Source organism: Amia ocellicauda, chromosome 5 (assembly GCF_036373705.1).
Source record: "Amia ocellicauda isolate fAmiCal2 chromosome 5, fAmiCal2.hap1, whole genome shotgun sequence".
Taxonomy (NCBI): Eukaryota; Metazoa; Chordata; class Actinopteri; order Amiiformes; family Amiidae; genus Amia; species Amia ocellicauda.
Window position 1 is genome coordinate 35,349,344 of NC_089854.1, and position 25,328 is coordinate 35,374,671.

The following is a 25,328-nucleotide window of genomic DNA, read 5'->3' on the forward strand; positions in this document are numbered from 1 at the left end:
AATATTCAGTGTCTGCAAAGTAGGTTTCAGCCAGACCATATGCATTTACAGCCTTAAGCATTGTGCAATCATAATCCAAATGGTTAAAATAAGCAACCTACTGCTAAGGATTGTGTAGTTAGTAACAATGTAAACTGCAAGTCAGATGTTTTGCATAGTTTTTCAGGTCTTTATCAGGTAAGTAATTGAAAGTGGCTAAAAATACTATTTGAATTAGAAACAGTAATGCAAAAATTTAAATAATGTTGTCTGTATCAGTGCATTAATTGCAATGGTTTTCTTCAGGTTATCCTTGTCTTGTCCACCTACAATCTTCCTGAAGGCTGGTACTTAGGAGTAAGCTCCTCACGCCTATACAGAAGGTGAGATCACTGCATTGTGACTGGATATGTGATGATGGACACTGTCTTGCTGTCGTTTTGATTAGTATTCATCAGTGCTCTATGTTTGCAGTTTAAAGGGGAATTATTTAGCTGAAAAGAGCGATTTAATCTTTGCTACAGTGCATGTTAATACTGGGCAGTGTTTCTCTTGAGCATGGATCACGAAACTGGAAATGAAACAAACAAACAAACAAGAATCTTTCACTCTACTGGGATGTTTTGAACAGCAGTGTTTCAAATAAAGGAACCAACCTATCACATTTCACACATGGCTGCATATTTGACTGTTTAAAAGAAAAAGAAAATGTCATGGATTCTGTGAAACATTTACACAAATGTGGAAATTAATGTGTGCTTATTATTTAAGTTCTGACTCTAGACAAATTCTTAGTAATGCTACTTAGGAGCAATCATCTATTAATCTCTCTGTTCCCAACTAAACCTTCCTTAACTAAGTGGATGGTATTTTTCCTTCTGCAGAAATCTGTCTTGTAATTGTATTGGTGTCTCAGATATTACTTAGACAGTTGAAATGGAAACTGAAAATTTATTGTCTTTATTACCCACCTCAGCACACGAAAAAGAGCATTATTTTGCATTTTGCAGACCAGCAATACAGATTGGGTACACCCCTGAGGTAGGACTGAAAATGTTCTGTGCATAAATGCTCAGTGAGTCATTAAATGTTGTTATAATCCATATTTGTTTCCTGTTGCAGTGAGGACTCTGGGAAAAACTTTCATGATATCTCACATGTCATCAATAACACCTACATACGGAAAGAATTTGGAATCATTGTGGGTCCCGGCAATTCTGGGAGGGTAAACAATATTACTCTCTTGTACTCTTTTTTGGTCTGCGTATGTAGATTAGAGAACAGTACTAACAGAGCAAATAATAAATAAATTGTTTTCCTGACTCATTCCTCCCTGTATGAAGGCAGGAGTAATTTCAGTGAATATAAAACTTGTTTGTGAACACTGTTTAGAACTTTTTTGCCACATGCAAAGCAACATCATGGGCCATGACATGTATATAAGCTAAGGAATATTTTACATTTATTTCTGCTGTATCCACCTATATTCAGAGCTGTAATTAACATATTTAATCCAATAATGTTTCTCATTTAAGACAGAGAAACATCACAGATGATGAATCACTCATTTATTTATAATTGCTTTCCATTACAAATATACTCTTATACTGTAGTCAGGAGATACAGAGCAATACAGAGCATTAAAGGTAGTTAGGGGCAGAAGAAATAAACCAAATCTCTGCCAAGACTGCATAGAGAGGAATACAAATTATGTATTGGAAATCACAATGCTGATAGTATTCATAATATCCACTTGAAACGATAATTTATTCAGTAATACATTTTGTTTATTACGTATTGTTCATTTGGCTGCCATTCCCAAGCAGTTAGTCCCCTATGTCTTAACTGAGCAAACTCTTAAATGATTCAGCTGATATGTGTGTGTAGTTATATTGAACAATATTGTATTTAAATAAATTAGTTTCTGATTAGTATTTATTTAAATGTGGGGTATGAATACTTCAGCAAAAACTGCATGTGTGAGTGCTGCGTCCTGTGGCTGCAGAGGATAGCAACTGTGAGTGTCTCAAATAAATGTTGTTAAAACCACAGGATAGCACTCCTAGTTTGTTTAAACTTGTGGTGAGAATCGTTACTGATACTTGTAAAAAATATCGCATCAGACATGTAAAGCAATAAATAAACGAACAACCGAACAAAAAACTCAAAAAATAAATACATGTTTTCAGGTAATAGGTATCAAGTTTGCAGTTTAGCCTGTTTTCTTTCTTTCCCATTGCCATATGACCTTCGATGATAAAAACTACAAGTTACAAGGTTTCAGATATATATTGAAATGAGCTTTGACATTTTTTGTTGATATTCATATGATATCTTGAAGAATTTAAATTATTTAACATCCTCTTTCCAATCCAGGTTATTCTCACAGCGGATGGTGAAGGAGTCAAAAGTGGTGTGATATTTACATCTCGTGATTCTGGGAAAACATTCACACGAATTGATCTTCCTTTCTACCCATTCAAGCCTATAACTTACCACTTGTCGAACCCAGACTATTTGTTGGTTAGCAGCATTGATGTGAGTATTAAAATACAGTTAAGGTTAAATTGTTATACTGTCATTAAAAAACATGTGAGTGGCTGCTTTATTTCCTTGTCAGAGTATGTAAAGTGAAAATATGACAAGATGGCTAGACACTCCTACCTCAGAAGACACAACTGTGTCACATTATGAAAATGATTCGAATACCTTATGAATAACACAAATTATAGACACATGTTGCAGCACCCTGCATTGCAAAGATGTCTTTTAATTTAAGCACAGAATGAATGACTTTAAAATATTCTACTAGCAAACCGTTTGCATTTTACAACATCGTCTGAGAATAACACATTAAATAAGTGTTAAGTATGCATTTTTGGTAACTGGAAGAATCAAGGGTTTTACTGTTGTAGATTACTAATATTGTTTTTATAATTTATAGAAATGTTTGTGGCTGTCTAAGGACTTTGGGAATACATGGATTAAAGTGCATGATAATATACAGACTTACACATGGTAAGATTATGCTCAATCAATCAATTTATATTTTATATGGCACCCTTCGCAAGGTTGCCATAGTGAACTTCACAAAACACATGACCAATGTAACATAGTATATTGTTAAAACATTTCATTTTGGTTTAGCTATGTCAAAACCCAAGTCTGACCGAAATAAGTTTTTGAATTGAGAAAGAACAAAAAGAACAACATTGAATTTGAACTTCAAACTACAAGATATCAATCAAGCTACGTGGATGATTATGATCTGCCAGCAGTCAATTAACCAAGATGTCAAAACACTGGCTGAATTGAAAACCTCCTGATAATGAGGTGCTATTACTGATGTTCTGTATCAGGGGCTAAAACTTATTTTAATTTAATCTAAGATCAATACTTACTGCACCCAAAACCAAGACAGAAAAAGCTGTAATTTAATTTATATATTTAATTGATATGAGCAGATCACCGTAAAATGTTGAAATGGTCTCTCTCTATATATATTGATAAGAAATAACATTTTATTAAATTTTTTCCTAGGGGACAAGGTGACACTTTGTTTTTCAGCACAAGCCTTAAACTCACAGGTGAGTGAAACCTTTCTCATATTGTATTTGCTTTTCTGAACTGTGCAGAAGGCTTTGGTTGCTGACAGTATAAGATGTATGCAGTGTGCCCCAGTTTCAGAGATTTTGATGCCTTTCTTTCCCTGTGACTGTAATGTTCTCGTACAGTTGATGCTGACCGCAGGGGAGAGTTGCTTTTGATGAGAACTGAGGATCTGGGGAACACTTTCACCACTGTTGCCAGCAAGATTTTCTCATTTGGATATTTAGGAGGCTTCCTCTTCACTTCTGTTGTGAAAAATGCAGTAAGTAATAATAATCATCATCAGATTAATCATCGTAATAATTGTAATAATAATCTGTCTCCCTCAGGAAGTATTTTGGAAATTCCCCAGAGAGGAACAGTACAGAAACAATAGCCTTATGTACACAATGGCATTTTGTTGTACTGAACCAATTGTCTGTGTCTTCACTATAGTGAATTATGAATCCAGAAACAAATATAATAATAAAATATGTAGCTGTCCAACCTGTCTAAAAATAAACTGAAACATTTATCTACAAAGCTGAGATCTTGATTGTTGTGGTTACATTGGGAACACAAAGCACAGGTCACTCGGTTGCTAAAATGGATATACAGTTATGATTGTTTTTCTGTTTAATTTAATTTTTCTATTATTCTAGGGAGATCCTAGAGTAATTTACATCTCCACCGATCAGGGTGACAGCTTTAATCAAGCACAATTACCATCGGCCACAATGGAACAGGTACGTGACTTATCAACCTTTGCAACTTTACTGAACTTTTTATGTAAGATAATTTTTAGTTTTTTGGTGAAGACATGGAATGGTTTGGTATTGAGAAACTGTTGTAATTTTAATACACAAAAAAAACATGTTTTAGCATTAAGATGTTCTATTTTATACATATTCAAATTCTGAAATGACTGAAACAGAAACAAGAGCTTTGGCAGGCATACTGGGTCACAATACAAGCTGTTGAAACATGTAGCTTACACCTTTGTTATGATGAGTTGTTAATTGAGTTGTTTTATTTCTACCCATGTGTCTGCATCCTTCAAAATATATGCTTCTGCTGTGTAAATATATACTACAGTCAATGATGAAAAAGTCTCATGAGTGAAAAGCATGTGTGTGTGTGTGTTTGCCTGATCAAAGGGAAGAAGCTCATTAAACATGGTGGATTCTCTGATCAGATAATTTCCTGATTTTAATAATTACCTCAAAATATAATATTTTACCAAAATTGAAGCATTTGGTTAAATGTGACGCACCTGATTCCATTTCAGTCTTCCACCCCAAAAGGAGTTTCCATGAGTTCTGAATCAATCTGAATATTTATTGTACCCTGAGCTGACTTACCAGTCAACACACATGCCCTCCCCTCTTTCACAGCTTGCTTAATAAGAGGAACACACATTGAGCTGTTATGGCACTTATGAGAGAACTTCCTCACCAATGGCTGAGGTATATATTTTAATTTTAAAAAGTAGGTTCAAAGAGGAGAGTCTTTTATGTTTTAGAGAGAAAAAACTTTGAAATATGTATGTGAATATCAGCAGATCTCCCTGATTTAACTTTGTCTTAAGGTTATAATATGTTGTATATGAAAATGTGCAATTTGATTTGTAGATCTGTGTAGTCTGAAGGGTATTGGCTTATTTACAATATAAGATATCGGTGGGTGATTTTGCCAAAATATGTCACCAGTATGGGCCATCCTCCACCCCTCTTTCTGCTCTTTTGCTGATAAATCAGAAAAACAGCAAATCTCCCAGGAAGATTATAGAACCAGAAAGACGAGATTAGGACAGAAACATCATGTGTCTGAAAGATGAGAGTCAAAGCACATACTCATTCACACAACAAACACACCCTTTCCTGGAATGCATCTCAGGGCTGAGCTTAAATCTCATGATGGAGCTCTCTCTCTCCCTCTCTCTCTCTCTCTCTCTCTCACACACACAAACACATTTGTATGAAGTGAATACAATTTCCCCGTAAAATAAATACAAAGCTAACCACTTAAACATGTCAGATGTGAAAACATTCTATTATTGGAAAGTTACACAGCCATAAAATTTAACTCTACTCTGCATATCCTCCAAGAAAGGGCTGCTTGACATAATTAAAACTAACTTCAAAGATCAATCATGGGTCAAATTGCCAACCATAGTTTGTCACCTTTCTTATTTTATTCCTGTTTTTAAAGTATCTGTGAATATTTACATTTGGAGCAAAGATCTGTAGTTGCACGCGGTACAATTGTGTGGTGACTTTAAAATTATGTCATGATTTTGAAATTACAAAATAGCATTCAAGAAAAGAGAACTATATTGCTTGTATGTTTCACTGTCTGGTGGTTTATGAGAATGTATATTGTAGTAAAGGAAGAAAACTGATGGTTTCATTTGTATATATTTTCAGTTCTATTCTGTGCTGGAAGCAGACAATGAGATGATATTTATGCATGTGGATGAGCCAGGAGGTGGGTACAGCATGAGGGGAAATGTATGCTCAGTGTTTCTCTATTCAAAGATCAGGATTGGCCCTTTAATGTATTTTCTTCAGAGCTCAGAATTAAAAACCTTGCTCAGTATGATTACAACTTTTAAATGGCTGATCTGATGTGCTTGCTTTTAGCAGTGCTGCTTGTTCATGGCAGTTATATGGGTCTGTTTGTTGACACAGCTGAATGAAGCATCGAAAGATAAGGAAATGCATGGCCTACTAACAGGAAAAACCTGCTATATACCAGCAGTCTAAATCTGCAACATTCACAAAGCTTTTCTGCCGTCCTTCCATGTTCCCTGATAATATGTGTGCATTTGTAGTTGATGTTTGAACAAGAAAATGCAGATGTGTCTATTTTTTACAGATATCCCAATGATGCATATATATTCAAAGTATTCACCCCCCTTGAACATGAAATCAGAATGGATTTAATCAGGAGGTTTGCTGTGGTGAAACCAATTGTCTTTAGAAGTCATGTAATTAGTTGAATGGAGTCCACCTCTGTGTAATTAAGGTGTGTCACATGAGTAGGGCACAAGTCAGGGAGGTCACCAAGAGGCCTATGGCAACTCTAAAGGAGTTACGGCTCCCACAGCTGAGCTGGGAGACACAGTGCATAGGCAGGGTCTTGGTGGTGCCATACACCTTCTATGTTTTAATAATCATCATGGCCATGCTCCAAGGAATATTCAAGGCCTTTGATTTTATTTTTATACCCATCCCATGATCTGTGCCTTTCAACAAATTTGTACCAGAGTTTTTTTTTTTAAATGCTCCTTGATGCTCATGGTTCAGTCCTTGGTTTGAAATGCACTACCCAGCAGAGGAAACCTACAGGAACTGCAAAATTTAACCTGAAATAATGTTAATTACTATAGTTATCTTTCAAGTCAGAAGCACTGCCCAAGGGGGAGGGGTTTCTGCACACTTCCATAGCTACGCTTGTCGAAACGTCACTCTATCAAAGCTGCCATTGGCCGCTGCGCACGTCACTCAGAACAGGTCCTTTCCACTTCCTGTTCTATAAAACGTGACGTCCTCTTTTGGTATTTCGCCTGGACTCGAGAATATGGGCTCTCTCTGTCTTGTATGTGCATTAGACCCTTTATTGTTATTTAACAATTATTATTCGGTTGGTTGGCTTCACGGCTGTGTTATTCACCACCGTTTACTTTGTCTGTGTCTCTACTTGTACTGCATTAGTTATCTTGATAGCTAATACGACTCTGTTCCGTCCGTGCTCCGGGGCTCCTTTGCGCTTTTGTTTTCAGTTTCGTCTGCAAATAGAACACTTTAAAAATAATAGTCGTGTTTATAGTACAATCCGAGGTCTGGCTGCCTGGCCTGAGCCTCGGTGTGTCATAAGAGATCTCGCCTGTATGGGGTGCTCCTCCGCCGGCTTGCGCCCACACTACAGACCGCGCCTGCGGCTGTAGGAGATCTCGCTCTCTCAGTTCGCTGAGAACAAGCTCTGTTACCCTCCTTGTCCGTGTGTGCAGGCCTCGGTTTTAGATCCCGCTTCTACCCTCGGCCCCCTCGGACTCCGGACTCCGTGTCACCCAGTGTCCCTGGAAACCCCGGCACATACGGTGTGGTTAAGCCTACGGGCCTACGTGGTGCTTATATCCATAACCTGGTGCTCGGCATACACAGTGTTCAGTCCGTGTACATAAACGTTTCCGAGTGGAGACACACTTACAGTGGTGAGCCCGCTAGGCGCTCCACGTGTCGCGGCGGCGTTTCAGTTGTTGTGTGCCCCTGGTGCAAACGTTTCCCTGTTCATGCACGTGTGCGCTCAGCAATGAGCTCTTCTCACCCCCGCCATTGTGCCGCTTGCGGCCGACGCACCTTGTCCACCTGTAGTGGGGAGGTCCTATGCCGTCTGTCTGGGCACCGACAGATTTGGCCGCGACTTCGAGGGTCCGCTACGGCACGCCCGGAGGTCCGCCATTCCAGGGAGTGACGGGGAGGTCTCGGGGACGATGGATCTCTGCCTCACCAAGAGCCTCTCCATCTCCTCCTCCAGCCTCCTGCGCTTGTGTCTCCGCCTGTACCTGCTGCTGCGCTGGCTGTCATTCCTGCACCTGCCACGGCAGCTGCCCCCCCACAACAGCCACGCCACCCCTGCCTGACGTTCCCGTGGTGCGCGCCACTACAGCCGCTATGGCCACGTGCGCCCCCGCGCTTGTAAATGAACGACAGGGATGTTGGGCTCCCTCCCCCTATTCTGAGTCGTTGCTTGCCGTCGGCGACAGAGGTCAGGCTCCGCTGACAGGGAGCGCGATGAGGCATCCATGCTCTAAACAGCAGGATGGACAAAATCTGCGCTCTGCTGGCCATGCAGGCAGCACAGGCACAAGCAGCGCAACAGGTGCACTGCAGGCTCACACTGCGCTGCTGGAGTCTGAGGGGAGTCTATCTGCTCTATGTCAGGATGATAGCAGTAGACAGGCCACCTGGGAGGAGGACCGCCTGTCTCTGGGTCCACATGCATCTCTGGGTCTCACCCACCCCTCTTCCTCCGTTGAGCAAGGACATGCCTCCTGTTCCTATGGGACAGGACCAGGAGTTCTGGGTGGTGATTCAGAGGACTGTGGAGTCTCTCCAGCTCCCCTGGCCCTCTGATCCTGCCCTGCCACGCTCCAGGTTCGAGAGAGGACAGTGCTTGCAGCAGCCCACACGGGCCCTCCTTCTGCTCCCTGACCTCTTGGAGGAACTGAGGCCCACCTGGGACCATCCAGCAACAGCCCCTGCCCTGGCCAGGAGAGGGGAGGCTTATGCCAGGACCCAGGGCACGGCAGAAGCGAGCCTGGTGAATTTCCTGTGGGTTAATTCCACCATAGCCACGCTTGTCTCCCCTACCTCCGCTGTTCGCGGAGCCACACTACCTGGCCTGCCCCAACAGGTGGAGGCGCTGCTCCGAAAGGCGTATGAGGCAGGAGCCCAAGTGGCCCGCCTCAAAAACACAGAGAGCCTGCTGGTCCTCTATTTGGCCCAGCTGGCATAGCCCTCAGAGCATGATGGCACATCACCAACCCAGCCCCCTATCTCGGAGATAGCGGCAGCGGCCGAACAACTGGTGACGGTGATGTGTCATGGGGCAAGGGCAACTGGGTGATCCTGTCCCAGGCACGACGGGTGACCCCGTCATGGACGCCCCTATCTCGCCGGGCTTCACCTTCGGCCTTTCTGTGGAGGAGATGCTGTCACGCACCCTCCAAGAGAGAGAGCAGTCCCTGCAGCTGGCCCAGGTTTACCCTATTGCACCCCAGGCCCAGCAGCGCAGGCAGCCTGTGGCAGCTCGCCGACAGGGAGGCCCCCAATCGCGGCTCCCAGGCCACAGCCCAGGCCACAGCCCTGCCCACCTGCCGATCTCCGACAGTGTCTCACTGGTAGGCAGGCGCCCACCCAGACTCTCTGCCTCTGGCCACCCACGGCAGCTCGTGGTAGGAGGAGGCCTGGCCTGGCTCAGACTGTGCCTCGATTCAGTTGCCATGCTTGCCATGCTGGCACCAGAGAGAGTTGCCTCCATACATACGCGTCTCTCCCTCTTCTGACTGAGAGGCTGCTGGGCCTCCTAGCGGCTGCATCACAGGCCCTCCCCCTCGGCCTCCTCCAATTGAGGCCGCTGCAGTGGTGGTTCAGGTCTCTCAAGATGCACGGCATGGTCATGGGCGGCCAAGGCTCATTGATGCACGTGGGGAGTGAAGGCTGGCCCGTGTGGTCCGATCCAACAGATGAGCTACTGTAGCTCAAACTGCTGAAAAAGTTAATGCTGGTTCTGATAGAAAGGTGTCAGAACACACAGTGCATCGCAGTTTGTTGAGTATGGGGCTGCGTAGCTGCAGACCAGTCAGGGTGCCCATGCTGACCCCTGTCCACTGCCGAAAGCGCCTACAATGAGCATGTGACCATCAGAACTGGACCACAGAGCAATGAAGAAGGTGGCCTGGTCTGATGAATCACGAGTTCAAGGCCTCCAACTTCCCCAGATCTCAATCCAATCAAGCATCTGTGGGATGTGCTAGAAAAACAAGTCCGATCCATGGAGGCCCCACCTCGCAACTTACAGGACTAAAGGATCTGCTGCTAACGTCTTGGTGCCAGATACCACAGCACACCTTCAGAGGTCTAGTGGAGTCTATGCCTCGACGGGTCAGGGCTGTTTTGGCGGCAAAAGGGGGACCTACACAATATTAGGCAGGTGGTCATAATGTATATATGGTGTATATATATATATATATATATATATATATATATATATATATAATAGGGCTGTGCGATATGACGATATATATCGTATGACGATAGAAAAACGTCTATCGTTTCATATTATGCTTTATCGTTTATATCGTGGTGTCGCAAATTGCAATCTTTACGGCAGTATTTTTCAACATTAGGACGCTATGCGTTCTTCCCGGTTCTTCCACACGTGTCGGATGCGGCAAGAAATGTCCATCAGAAACACAGACAGACATGAGGAGAGTGAACTGACACACAATAACCAACATAACCAAGATACTTTAATGCACAAGCGCACACGGTCCGCCCCGCTCTTATTATATACTATTATTATAACTATTTTGTATTAAAAACGTGCTGTACTTGTAAGTAGAATCGAGACGCCACAGTCAGAAAGAAATGTCCCTGTCTAGCAGATGTTAATGCGCCACTATAAACCCGGCTGTGGTAAATCTATACCATTTTACAGCGCATGTGTTGCGTGATTACTATTACTTGTGTTATTGTTTTTATGTGACAATAAATCATAATGTGTATATGTATATATGTGCTCTGAGGAAGATAAGTCAAAACGCGTAAGCATTATGATGTTCACTTTTTCTCTAATAAATAATTTTTGAGACATCGGTGAATATGGACTGTTTTTAGACGGGAGCTGCTGTCCATCCTTCCTTGACCGGATAATTGTTCTATATAAAATCCCTGGGATAAGGCACCCCGCATTTAAGATTTATTAAAACTATTGTAACGCCAGCTATTTTTAAACTTATATATATATATATATATATATATATATATATATATATATATGTGTGTGTGTGTGTGTATATATATATGTGTGTGTATATATATCCCATAACAACATAACAAATGTAATAGTAATCACACAACACTTGCACTGTAATGTGTTGCATTCTGCATATATTTACCATGACAGCCTGCATGTAGTATTTGTTAGTTTTGCTTATTGGAGGATTAACGAAATACTTGTAGTTTGAATGTCTTTGGTCTTATTTTGTGGCTTGATTGGATAAAAACGAGAAATATCGAGATATATACCGTGTATCGCCCAAACTTCTAAAAATATTGAGATATTATTTTAAAGTCATACCGCCCAGCCCTAATATATAATATGTGTTAAACAGCAGGACTGTGGTCTGTTCTGAAAATGTATGGAATGGAGCTCACTGCCGCTGTTCCCAGCTGATGGCGCTTGAGTTTCGATGTGTATATAGTTAATTTGTCAGCACAGTAGAGCTAATGTTGCCCTGCATTAGCCGGTGTAACCAGCCCATGCCAGATATTGTGCATGTAGATATACGGCCTCGCTCTTAGCTACACTATCTGCTATTGTAAGCGGAGGGCGCAAGAGTTTACCTCTGTAGCCCCGCTTTTTATAAGCTGATTCTAGACAGTTCCTGGTAGGAGCATGACTATGGTCCTCGCTCCTGGGTGGCTCAGGTGCAGCCCTATGGGGCCCCTGATATTACTGTCTGGAATTGTGATGCCAAGGACCCCTAGCGGTACACCTCAGGGCAGGCTCCCTTATCAGCTGCCTCCTCCCTTTGTATAACGGTTTTGTTATACAGTAACCCCTCCCCCTTGGGCAGTGCTTCCAACTTGAAAGATAACAATAGGTTGCGAATGCAACCCCGGTTATCTGAAAAAGGAAGCACTGCCCAAGGGTTGCAAGGTCGCACGGGAGTCCTAGCTCCCGGCAAAAGAGGAAGAACCTGTGCTGACATCACGTTTTATAGAACAGGAAGGGGGAAGGGACCTGTTCTGATTGACGAGCGCAGAGGCCAATGGCAGTTTTGATAGAGTGACGTTTCGATCGGGTTTCTATGGAAGTGCACAGAAACCCCTCCCCCTTGGGCAGTGCTTGCTTTTAACACCACCGCAACACACTTATCCAACCAAGCTATTTGATTTTAATACATTTTCTACAAATTTCTAGAATATTTGTTTCACATGGAAGTTGTGGAGTAGGATGTGTAGATACATTAAAAAAAAAAGAAAAAAAAAAAGATTTTACTGCATACCAGGCTATAAGGCATCAAAAGGGGAAACATTTGATTGGGGGTGCAGACTTTCTATAGGCACTGTGTACATATATCCTTATATAATTACAACCCCAATTCCAGTTGGGACAGTATGGAAAATGCACAAAAACTAACAAAAAGAGTCATTTGAAAACTCAATTCACCCTGTACTTTATTGAAAGCACATTATTAACACATTATTTGATGTTTTACTTTGTGAATTTAATTTATTTTTGAAAATATACACTCATTTCAAATCTGATGACTGCAACACACTCCAAAAAAGTTGGGACAGTCGACAGTTTACCACTGTGTAACTTCACCTTTTCTTTTAATAACACTTACTAAGCGTTTGGGCACTGAAGACCTCATTCATCCATTATGCATTTCTTCAGCTGCGCAACTGTACGGGGCCTTCGTTGCCTTATTTTGCGCTTCATAATGCACCACACATTCTCAAACGGAGACAGGTCAGGACTGCAGGCAGGCCATGCTAGCACCCGCACTCTGTTTATGCAACCTTGTAATCCAGGCAGAATGTGGTTTGGTGTTGTCCTGCTGGAAAATGCAGGGACGTCCCTGGAAAAGACAACGTCTGGATGGCAGCATGTGTTGCTCCAAAATGAGTACATATCTTTCTGCATTAATGGTGCCCTCACAGATGTGCAAGTTACCCATACCATGGGCACTGACACACCCCCATACCATGACAGACACTGACTTTTGGACCTGACGGTGATAACAGTTTGCATGGTCCATTTCCTCTTTGGCCCAGAGAACACGACGGCCGTTTTGTCCAAAAACTATTTGAAATGTTGAATCATCAGAACACAAAACACGATTCCACTGTGCTACTATCCATCTCAGATGAGACTGAGCCCAAAGAAGTCGGTGGCGCTTCTGGACAGTGTTGATGTTTGGCTTCTGCTTTGCATAGTAAAGCCTTAATTTGCATCTGTGGATGTAGCGGCGAATGGTGTTGACTGACAAAGGTTTACCAAAGTATTCCCAAGCCCATGTCAGGATATCCATTACAGACTCGGTTTTTAAGACAGTGACGTCTGAGGGATTGGAGATCACGCACATTCAGAAGTGGTTTTCGGCCTTGCCCTTTACGGATCGAGATTTGACCGGATTCCTTGAATCTTTTAATTCTATTGTGCACTGTAGAAGGTGAAATGCCCAAAATCCTAACGATTAGTCTTTGGGGAATGTTGTTCTCAAAGTGTTGGATTATTCGCTTATTGCCCTGTTGGCGAGCTTCGACCCATCCTTGCTCTTGAAGGACTAGGCCTTTTTTGGAGGCTCCTTATATACTATGATTACACGATTGCCTCACCTGTTTCACTTCACTTTCTTATTTCAACTTGTCACCTCGCTATTAGTCCTAAATTGCCCATGTCACAACTTTTTTGGAACGTGTTGCATGCATAAATTTCAAAATAAACGTTTACCTTAAAAAAACTATGCAGTTGATTAGGTAAAACATCAAATACCTTGTCTTTATACGTTTTTTGTTTATTATTGTAATAATAATAATAATAATAATAATAATAATAATAATAATTATTATTATTATTATTATTATTATTATTATTTTTATTTCTTGGCAGACGCCCTTATCCAGGGCGACTTACAACATAAGTTCAATACAAAGTGCAAGAATACAGTTAAGTACAAGGCATCAAACATTACAAATTCAAATTTACATTAAACAGAGCAATTCAAAATATAATACATTCCAATTTACACAGGTAAGTAAAGTAAGTCAGGTCATACATCCTAGAAAGTACAAGCTAAGTGCTGTCAAGATGTAGGGTCACAGTCAAGGGCTACGGGAAAGGGAGCAAGGAGGAAAACAAGCAATAACGCAAGAAGCATAATAAAACTGTGAAGTGCTATCTAACAGGGATTAAAAGGACTAAATACAAGTCAAAGCACATTTACAAATCACTCCTCTTTGTTTTTATTAGCATTTTCCATACTGTCCCAACTTTTTCAGAATTGGGGTATATAATTTATATGTTCTATTTTTTATTTCGTATTAGAAAAGGAGGATTTTGTACAATAATGTTCTGTTTATTTGACTATTTTAGATACGAATTTTGGAACTGTCTACACATCAGATGCGCAGGGCATCCTGTTCTCCAAATCTCTGGAGCACCACCTGTTTACAATGCTAGGAAAAAGTGACTTCACGAACATCACCTCGCTGCGCGGGGTCTACCTGACCAATGTCATTACAGAAGGTGGGGCACTTAAAGTATTAAATATTTTCTACTCCTTTTTTCACTAAGCACCCCTTAGGAGACCTCTGAGATTTGAGGTGAATGTAGTGCAGATATGACCGGTCTGAGTTCTGTTTCAATGTTGTTCCAGATGGATATATTCAGTCAGTCATCTCCTATGACAGCGGAGGAGAATGGATATCCTTAAATAAACCAGAAAATGAGGAGTGTGACACATCGGCTCAGAATGTAAGTAGTTAATTATTATTTGTTTTCTAATAAAACAAAATAACACAGGAGCTCTAAAGAATATTCAAGACATTTGTAATATATATATTTTGCTGTAAGTAGCAGGTTTAATAAAATATGTATTTTCCATCATGCAGCTAACAGATAGCATATGTGCATTGCTCTTCACATCCTGGCAGCTTTTCAAACATTTCACAGCCCATGGTCAAGCTGTCACACATGGAGCTGCCCTTCAATACACAACTGTATCCCTGCAGCTGGCACTCATCTGAGACCTGCTCCAAGCTGCTCCTCTCAGAGAATAACAATGTTTCTGTATTTCTGTAGTGCAATCTGCATATTCACGGGGAGTACAGCGTGTTTAATAACAAGGCTCCCATGACGCCGCTCTCGGACCCAAGTGCTGTTGGCATTATCATTGCTCATGGTGAGTAACTGCGGAGCACAGGCATTCCAGCTTTCCAAATGGAACTGCTGTGGACGCCAGTATTCTGACACACAGTATTTACCCTGTCCAGGGAGTGTCGGAGATTCTCTGACCAGACCTGATGTGTTTGTTTCTGACGACGGAGGGTACAGCTGGAATAAGACCTTGAAGGGCCCTCATCATTATGCCCTCCTAGATTCTGGAGGGATCATTGTAGCTGTGGAATACTACCCAGAGAAGCCCATCAAAACCATGAAGTACAGTTTTTTTTCCTTTTCTTTTTGAACTGACTCCTTTAAGCATGTGTGTGTACCTTATGTATTACAATCTCAAGCTTGTTGGTCTGTAATGAAGTGTTTTTGGTTAAAAAATCCACAAAACTACTTAAAATAAATAAAATAAGACTTTGTGGGCTGTTGGGAGTATAATATTTTGAAGTCATAATTTTATTTTTATTTGCAGGTTACAGTCAAATACATCAAATGTAAAGCAGGTTTCAGGCTTTTTCAGTACTGGAAAATGTGTAAATGAGACACAGCAGCAGTAATGTACAGTATTTCTGTTTCACCATCTGTCGGTGAGTTACACACTTCTCCCTTTTGCGCTTCTAGGTTCTCCACTGACGAGGGCCAGTCCTGGAAGTCCTACAATTTTACAGATCTCCCAATCATCTTTGTTGGTCTAGCATCTGAGCCAGGCACCAAGACCATGAACATCAGCATATGGGGTTACAGGCCTGAGGATGAGTACAAAGCAACCTGGGTCTCAGTCACCATTGACTTTGAGGCGCTCCTCAACAGAGACTGTAAGTTCACGTTCTGGTGTGTTCTTCACAGGGACAGTCTCTCTTTCCTGCTCTGTGCTTGTGCATGATAATTCCTCCTCTTGTTTGACCTTTCACTTGAAACATTATTTTGAATTCTCACGTCACGATCTGTTTCTTATAGTGCTGCATTTTTTATTTCCAGCATATTGGGGTGCAGCAATGAACCCATAATGATATGGATTCTCAGGGGGCAGCATTTATTTATGTATTTAACCAAAGTGTTCTCTTGTATGCCAGCTGACATAGTAAAATCCCCTTCAGTGATTTAAATATTAAAATTATATCAGGCTTTTGGTATTTAAAGTTTTCATTATTGGAATAATTACTGTATATATATATATATATATATATTGTTTTAGTACTTACTTGCAATGTTTTCACCCAGGTGAAGAGAAGGACTACGTGGAGTGGGTCGCCCATTCCACTACTGAACAAAACAAGGGCAATGAAGGATGTGTGCTCGGATACAAGGAGAAATTCAGGAGGCTCAGGAAGCTGTCCGTGTGCAGAAATGGACGAGATTACATCATTATCCGAGAGCAGAGCCCCTGCCTATGCACAAAAGAGGATTACATGTGGTGAGTCCATCCATCCATCCATCCATTCATGTTGAATAAATGCTTCATCCAGCACGGGGGTTGCAGAGAGCCTGAGCTCAATGCATGGTAATAATGATGATAAAATTAATAATAATCCATCCACTTTCAATAACCCATTCATCCAGTACAGGGTTATGCTACGCTACTACTACTAATAATAATAATCATCATCATCATCAGACACACAAACACCTCTGGGCAGGAAGACATTTATGCTAGAAATAATTCCTGTTTCCTCCACAGCGATTATGGTTACTATCGACATGAAAACAGTTCGGAGTGTGTTAAGCAGGCCGATTTCAAGGATCAGGATCTGGAGCTGTGTTTAAATGGCGAGGAAGAGGTGCTCCAGACCACTGGGTAAGATACACTAAGACTGGCATTGCAGCAGAACTGTGAGCGACTGGCAAAACTTCAAACATGTACTAGGCTTAATTTATGTAACACACACACACACTTCTACCACTCTTAAGTACAGGGCAAAGTAAAAAGTAAAAATCACCATGCTTTAAAATATCAATATTAGAAATATATATCTTTATATATACTAGGACACCATGCAGGGTGTGGGACAGGTGTGTCTGTGGATCTGGGTTGAAAAGCACAGACTCTCTGGTCAGGAAGCTGGACTCTGGCATCCTAACTCCGGGATTACAAAAGAATGAAACAAACACCTAGCCCATGTATGGGCACCTACTGACACTGTCCTTCGGATTTCCTTACCTGTTCTCCGGCCACTCCTCGGTTCCAATAGCGACCTATACAGGGTGTTAGTCTAGCTCGTTGTCATGATTCAAACAGCAAAGGGTCACAGTTCCTGCTTGTGGTCAGGGTACGGTCTTGGTCGCTGTCTCATTCGGGTTCATATACAGTCAGTGTCAAAAGCCAGAAAGTCGGAAATAATTCAGCACCCACCGTTTAGTTGCTAGATGCACTCCTCACCACCTCCTGCATTTCCCCAATGCAATGAATCGCTGTGTGTGTTATATACACCTGGTTGATGAGCTCCAGTATTTTTCCATGTCCTTGCAGGCAGAAGAAGGAGGTGCTTCTCCCGTATATATCAGCCGTCCTGGACTCTAACCCGCTGGGTGACACGATATATATATAAATAAATATACAGTGCTATAGGAATTATTCACCCTCCTTGGATTTTTTCACATGTTGTTGTGAAACAACCTGAGATTCTGATACATTTAAATGGGATTTTTGTCCCTTTGATTTACACAACCTATTCAACACTTTAAAGAGGCAACAGAACTTTGCTTGTGAAACAACAGTTACTGAAAAATTAAAAAACTGAAGACTGAGTCAGTACCACCTTTGGCAGCAAATACAGCTGTGAGTCTTGTGGGGTAAGTCTCTAGCAAGTTTGCACATCTGGATTGTGCAATATTCGCCCATTCCTCCCATTTTCAAGATCTGTCAAGTTCGATGGGGAATTATTGGTGAACAGAAATCTTCAGGTCTTAACTTAAGACATAACTGCCCCCCCACATCTATGTAATTTTCTTAAGTGAAACTGAAAACTGCATTACACTTACAACATGTGTACATGCTGTTTATTAACAATGGTGCTGTTGCTAGGTACAATAAGTTACATTTTTACATTTAACAATTTTGTAAGTAGTCAGCTATATTCAAAAGGTTTAATAGCTGCTAATATAAATTATTCTGTATTTATGAAGTGAAACTGAAAATTGCATCGTTACTAACGAAAACAACCTGACTCTCTGCCAACAACATACAAGGTGTACAATATGAAGTAATTGAGAGTATCAATCATAGCTTATTGTAATTTGTGATTGTTTCATAGACTTACTTTCATTAGAATAATGAAACTGTAATTTTGAAGTTTAAACATGAGTTTTGGAACTTCAAGACATGCATTACAAATAAAATAAAAAGTATATATAGTACAGTCTTATCGATGTTTTACATTATTACAAATATCGTGAAATAATTTAGAATGTATTGAAGGCTGTGCTGTAATCATTATTATTTGATATATCACAGCTCTGGCAACATTAGGTTTGGTTTTCATAGTATGAAAATTTAATTTGCTGAAAATTGTGTTTTAATTATACATGTAATGTGTTAGCTATAAAAATGAAAAAGAAAAGTCAGATGTTTCTTTTTTTAACATAGGCCTATGTTTATTTGTTATAGAAAACCATTTGGCTAGGGGGGAAAAAAACGTAAGAATGGTTTTACTTTGGGAAAAAATGAAAAGCAAGATATGTATAGGCTATTTACTTTGAAGTATAATGACAATCAGTGATTTAACATATGCTCAGTTTTGCTAAATATTTAATTGCAGTGTAATAAAAAGTGACATCTAGTCTCTGTCCCACCATGTTATTTTCAGTAAGGTTATTGTTACACTTGAGAACAGGATTATGACACATACAAACTTTTATGTTTTCATTATTATTATTATTATTTTTTTTATTATTATTATTATTATTATTATTATTTTATTTTTTTTTATTTCTTGGCAGACGCCCTTATCCAGGGCGACTTACAACATAAGTGCAAAAATACAGAGAAGTACAAGGCATAAATAATTACAAATTCAACTTAGCTAAAACATAGCAATTCAAAATAATACATTTTACAAATTCCAATTACAATTTACACAAGTACAGTAAGAGACTTCCTACATCCTGGACGGTGAAAGCTAAGTGCTGTCAAGATGTAGGGTTACAGACGAGGGCTATGGGAAAGGGAGCAAGGAGGAAAACAATCAAGAACGCAAGGAGCATAATAAGCTGAAGTGCTATCTAGCAGGGATAAAAGGACTAATATTACAAGTGCTGTCGGAAGAGATGTGTCTTGAGTAAGCGCCGGAATGAGGTCAAGGACTCTGCTGTTTTGACTTCAGTGGGCAGGTCGTTCCACCACTTAGGGGCCAGGGATGAGAAGGAGCAGCTCTGGAGGAAGGAGAGTGGAGAAGAGATAGAGTTAGCCTTCTGGCACTGGAGGAGCGCAGTGGTCTGGAGGGGATGTTTGGAGAGACGAGTGACTGAAGGTAGCTTGGTGCAGTGTGGTCGAGACAGTGGTAGGTGAGGGTCAAAGTCTTGAACTGAATGCGTGCCGCTATCGAGAGCCAGTGGAGGGAGCGGAGCAGTGGAGTAGCGTGTGCGAATCGTGGCAGAGAGAATACCAGACGAGCCGCAGAGTTCTGGATGAGCTGGAGCGGCGGGTAGTGGATGCAGGCAGGCCGGCCAGGAGGGAGTTGCAGTAGTGCAGGCGGGAGAGGACCAGTGACTGGACGAGTAGCTGAATCAAGTAGTCGGTTAGGAAGGGACGGATCCGGCGTATGTTGCTCAGGAAGAATCTGCAGGTGCGTGTCAGCGTGGTGATGTGCTGGGAGAAGGAGAGCGCAGGATCGAGGGTGACTCCTAGATTTTTAGCGGAAGAAGAAGGAGAGAGTGTGGTGGATTCCAAGGGGATCGAGATGGGGAGGTCAGCAGAAGGGAGGAAGAGTGGGGGAAAAAGAGGAGATCTGAATTGGAGAGGTTGAGCTTGAGGTGGTGCGAGTGCATTCAGGTGGAAATGGCAGACAAGCAGGAAGAGATGTGTTAGGGGATGAGAGGGTCAGAAGAGGGAACAGACAGGAAGATCTGGGCATCATCAGCGTAGAAGTGCTAGGAGAAACCATGGGAAGTGATGAGGGGGCCCAGGGAGCGAGTGTAGAGAGAGAACAGGAGCAGGCCCAGGACAGAGCCTTGGGGAACGCCTGTGAGGAGAGGTTGGGGGGTGGATGAGGAGCCTTGCCATGTCACTTGGTAGGACCGGTCGCTGAGGTAGGAGGAGAACCAGGTGAGAGCAGTCCCAGAGATCCCATGGTCAGCGATGCAGGAGAGGAGGATGGAGTGATCGACGGTGTCAAATGCTGCAGAGAGGTCAATGAAGATGAGGACTGCGGCTGAGGGAGTCAGTGACAGCCAGGAGAGCTGTTTCAGTGGAGTGAGCTGTGCGGAAGCCGGATTGCAGAGGATCAAGGAGTGAGTGTTGGGACAGAAAGTCCGAGAGCTGACGGTGGACCGCCCGCTCGAGAGTCTTGGAGAGGAAGGGAAGTAGGGAGACAGGGCGGTAGTTCTGAGGAGAGGTGGCATCAAGGGTTGGTTTCTTGAGCAGTGGGATGACAGCAGCTTGTTTAAATGCAGAGGGGAAACAGCCAGAGAGGAGTGAGGAGTTGAGGAGGGAGGAGATGAAGGGGAGAAGATCAGGAGCGGTTGCTTGGAAGAGACGAGAAGGGAGAGGGTCCAGGTCGCATGTTGTGGGTTTGTGACGTAGGAGGAGAGCAGAAACTTCAGCATCTGAGAGAGGTGAGAATGAAGAAAAGGAAGTTAAGTCGGTGGGAGGTTTCGGTGTGATGGGAGATGAGGGTGGAGTATTGAAGAGCCTGCGGATGTCTGCAATCTTGGAGGAGAAGAAGGAGGCAAAATCATCAGCAGTGAGAGATGAGGGAGGAGGGGGGGGGGGGGCAAGGAGGGAGGAGAAGGTGGAGAAGAGTTTGCGAGGGTTGTTGATAGTGGATTCGAACAGAGATTGGAAGTAAGACTTCTTGGCTGAGGTGAGAGAGGACGAGAATGTGGACAGTAGGGAGGTAGAATTCGAGGCCGGCTGGGAGTTTGGTCCTTTTCCACTTTTGTTTGGCGGCACGCAGACTAGTTCGTGTTGCACGGAGAACAGCAGAGAGAGAAGGCGGAGGAGGTGAGGGACGGGCAGGATGAGACATGAGAGGACAGAGAGAGTCAAGGGAGGAGGTGAGGGAGGAGAAGAAAGAGGAGGTAGCACAGTTGACAGATAGATTTGAAAAACAGTCAATGGAAGGCAAGAGAGTGAGGGCAGTGGAGGCAAGGGTGAAGGGGGAGACAGAGCGGAGATTACGGCGGAAGGTGACAGGGAGTGGGTGGAGAGGGGAGGGAGGGAAGGAAAAGGGAGAAGGAAATTAAGTTGTGGTCCGAGATGTCCATGGGTGTCACGGAGAGTGTCGAAGGGGAGCAGCCTCTTGAGAAGATGAGGTCTAGCTGGCGGCCAGCCCTGTGAGTGGAGGGAGATGGGGAGAGAGAGAAGTTAAAGGAGTGAAGGAGAGGAAGAAATCCGGCACAGTGGGAAGGGTTGGAGAGGTGGATGTTGAAGTCTCCCAGGAGTATGGTAGGTGAGGACAGCGAGGGGAGGGAGGAGAGAAGAAAGTCGAGTTCATCCAGGAAGGAGGTGAGTGGACCAGGTGGACGGTAGAGAATTAGAAGGAAGAGGTGAGAGGGGGAGGTGATTTCCACTGCATGGAATTCAAAGCTGTGGGTCGAGATAGAGGAGAGAGAGGGGGGGACAGAGAAGAGGAGAGAAGGGGAGAGCAGGAGCCCTGTTCCTCCTCCCCGCCCAGTAAGACGAGGGGAGTGGGACAGGACAAAGAGAGAGGATAAGGCAGCAGGGGTGGTAGAGTTGTCTGGGGAGATCCATGTCTCGGTGAGAGCGAGGAAATCCAGAGACTGGTGGGAGGCGAAGGCAGAGATGAAGTCGGCCTTGTTGGAAGCTGAGTGGCAGTTCCACAGGCCTCCAGAGAGTGGAGTAGAGGAGAGGGAGGAGGAGGGGAGAGGCAAAGAGATGAGGTTAGAGGGATTAGGGAAACAATGGCGCACAGCTGCACGCCGAGAGGAAGGAGAGAGCAGGACAGGAATTGGAGAGATCGTCATGGTTGCCTGTTGTTGCTGTGCGGCGTCTCCTCGCAGGAGTCCCCGCAGCTAGAGTCCCTGCCCTTTGTAATTGGGGCCCTTCAGAAGGGGGGCACTGAAGGCTGCTGGCACAGAGGGGTGGGGGCTGTTAAATACGTCACCTGTAACTAATGAGGACAGTGCACACCTGTGTTGCGTTGAATGACACAAGGCTGGTCAGGATGGCCCTCCCTCCCACGCAGGACTGCTAATAGCACAATTACTGGCCGCTTAATATCTGAATACGGACAAAGACAGTGCCAGATACATGCAGTTACTTTGAACAATAGCTCGTAGTAATGTTAAACAAATGCTAAATAATCACAGCCTACAGTGTAACGCTTCTGATTGCAGACAGGGCGTGTCGAGTGCGCTGGGTTACTGGCTAAATTCACTAACAAACTAACAAACAGTCGCTGCTTTTCCGACAATACAGGTGCAAGATATACAATTCGTAGCTAAACAACAAACCACGTAAACAGTCTATATAACTAAACGAGGAAACGCGAGAGAAAGCGATACTTAGCTGCGGCAACTTAATGAAGGATGCAGTGTTAGATCCCAGAAATTATAAGAAAATTGTGGAGCCAGGTTTTGTATTTCAGCCTGAAAGTCTGGAAGGTATTGCCACCATGACTAATGTTGATGTCCAAGGTTTGAGGAATGATTTGCTTGCTTTTGCTGGCAGTTATAGCTGCAATCTGCAGAGCAAAGCATAACAAGTTGAATGTCACAATGTCAGAGTTAAGAGATACTGTTGACTCTGAACCAGATGAGAACAGAGATGAGCAGGACTCGTTACACTGCAGTGTAACATCAGAAAGTCAATGTGGAAAATGCATTTCATCTACATATGTTGCTCATTTGCTCATCACTCATTTGCAACCCATTCTGCAAGTTATGGATCTTTAGTCTGTGCACTGAAACTTCTTTTAACTTTGTCATTCATCTATGTGTCTTGTGAATTCAACTTCTCAATTCTGAAATTAATTTAAACCAGACTGCGCTCTGTGTTGAGGGATAACCATCTTGTGCTCTTATGCTTCTGAAGATTGACAGATGTTAATCATCACTCATCTGATGACTGAAATACTCATAGTCTGACTCAAAGACAGCAGTAGCAGTCATAGTCAACTCAACTCAGCAGCATTCAGTTTAATGCAACAGAAGCAACAGTAAAGAGAAGTGATTACTGTATTATTTTATTTTTTGTAAATAATTACACATTCGTACATGATAGAAAAAATATTTCTAACTGTTGGCAACAAATATGGGTGTGTTGTGTAATACCTAAGCAAAACATTTTCTATAAAAGACTTTGGGAGTTGCAGGTATTCTTATGGGTTTTGTTTTATGGTGGTTGTTGTGGGCTATGTGGTTTTAATTTTCAATAGTCTAGAGATTATTTCCGAAAAGTGGCCTGTCCTTCTATACTAGCATCCTGCCCTGTGTCCTCCCCTGGCTCCAAGGAATATCCAGTGCCTTTGAAATATTTGTATACCCCTCCCCTTATTTGTGTCTTTCCACATCTTTATCTCAGAGTTGATTTGAAAGCTCCATGGACTTTGTGATAGTATCCAAACTTTGAATGCTCTACCCAACTGTGGAACCTTACAGAGAAAGCTGTATTTTATCTGGAATCATGTGAACCACTTTTATTGCACACAGATCGACTCCATCAACTTAATGTGTGAATTCTGAAGACACTTTGTTGGACCTGAACTTATTTAGGAGTGTCATAGCAAAGGGGGTGAAAATGTTAAGGTTTTTATTACTTTTTTATAGTTTTTTTCACCCCCCATTTTTTTCCAATATTGAAAGTGTGGAGATCAGAAGAAAAATCGCCCATTTAAAAACATCAAGACTTCAGGTTATAACACCACACACACGATGTGAATAAGTCTAACAGGGGTGAATTGAATACTTTCCATAGGCACTGTGTGTGTGTGTGTGTGTGTGTGTATGTATATATATATATATATAACTACATTTACTTTTTTATACTTAATAATACTTATTTAGATCTTCTCCATTGGAGTGGCTTGATTGACTATGGCTTCTGACTGCAAAAATGATCTTCAATGAATAACATGTCCTATGTTGTAGTAAAAGTATGATGTTTATATATGACAGTGGTAGTGTATGAGTCATAAATTTCCTGCTTGGAGAGCTCCATTCGCAGTAGACTGGTGACATTTCATTTTCTGTTTTACCCGTTTTTATTATCCACAACTTTATTTTTGTTTTTCTTATGTACAATTATCGTTATCCCCCTAGATATCGAAAAGTGCCTGGTGACAAGTGTGAAGGAGGCTTCACTCCAAAGCGAACAGAGAAGGACATCCATAAGCTGTGTGGGCAGCAGTCTCAGTCTGTGAGTAGCCTCCTGAAGTAGTGAGCGCTCCATCATCTGTTTTATTGCACTGCAGCTTGACAGGAACACTTTCCTTTCTGTTTACAGCAAGAGAGAACTGCTGTGACTGCTGTGAGCATCTGCGTGCTGGTACTCGCATTGAGTGTCGGTGTGTTTCTCATTGTCAGGAAATATGTGTGTGGAGGAAGGTAAGAAAAATTGAAATTGTGCTAAACTAAGAACCTATTACAATGTGTATATCAAATGGATTTGTGTGTATATATTTACACACACACATACATATGTAGCATTAGTAGTAGTAGTAGTAGTAGTAGTAGTAGTAGTAGTCTTTAAATCATAAATAAAAAGTTTACTTACAAAATGAAAAGTCTTAGTTTTCTTGTATTATGTTTCAAAATTTAAGAAAGTAATTTCAAGACCATGTGTTTTTTCCATGTGTAATTGCTACATTAGTACTATTTTTCACAAGTTTTGTCACACTCACAAATTCTATAAGCTATAACCCACTGGCTGTTGAACACTATCCTTATCTGATACA

At 42.2% G+C, this 25,328-nt stretch overlaps 1 protein-coding gene across 1 annotated transcript in view; it reads left to right on the top strand.

The window, feature by feature from the left end:
* The window catches only part of LOC136750138 (sortilin), a 34,110-nt gene that overhangs the window by 2,403 nt on the left and 6,379 nt on the right, over positions 1-25,328 (top strand). The window contains exons 3-19 of the mRNA XM_066704946.1: positions 286-362; positions 1,102-1,204; positions 2,356-2,517; positions 2,924-2,997; positions 3,520-3,566; positions 3,714-3,850; positions 4,230-4,313; positions 5,994-6,054; positions 14,461-14,613; positions 14,744-14,841; positions 15,169-15,268; positions 15,360-15,525; positions 15,880-16,073; positions 16,480-16,672; positions 16,937-17,053; positions 24,694-24,790; positions 24,878-24,978. Of these exons, the coding sequence (XP_066561043.1) occupies positions 286-362; positions 1,102-1,204; positions 2,356-2,517; positions 2,924-2,997; positions 3,520-3,566; positions 3,714-3,850; positions 4,230-4,313; positions 5,994-6,054; positions 14,461-14,613; positions 14,744-14,841; positions 15,169-15,268; positions 15,360-15,525; positions 15,880-16,073; positions 16,480-16,672; positions 16,937-17,053; positions 24,694-24,790; positions 24,878-24,978 (1,964 nt within the window). The remainder of the gene's footprint in view (positions 1-285; positions 363-1,101; positions 1,205-2,355; positions 2,518-2,923; positions 2,998-3,519; positions 3,567-3,713; positions 3,851-4,229; positions 4,314-5,993; positions 6,055-14,460; positions 14,614-14,743; positions 14,842-15,168; positions 15,269-15,359; positions 15,526-15,879; positions 16,074-16,479; positions 16,673-16,936; positions 17,054-24,693; positions 24,791-24,877; positions 24,979-25,328) is intronic.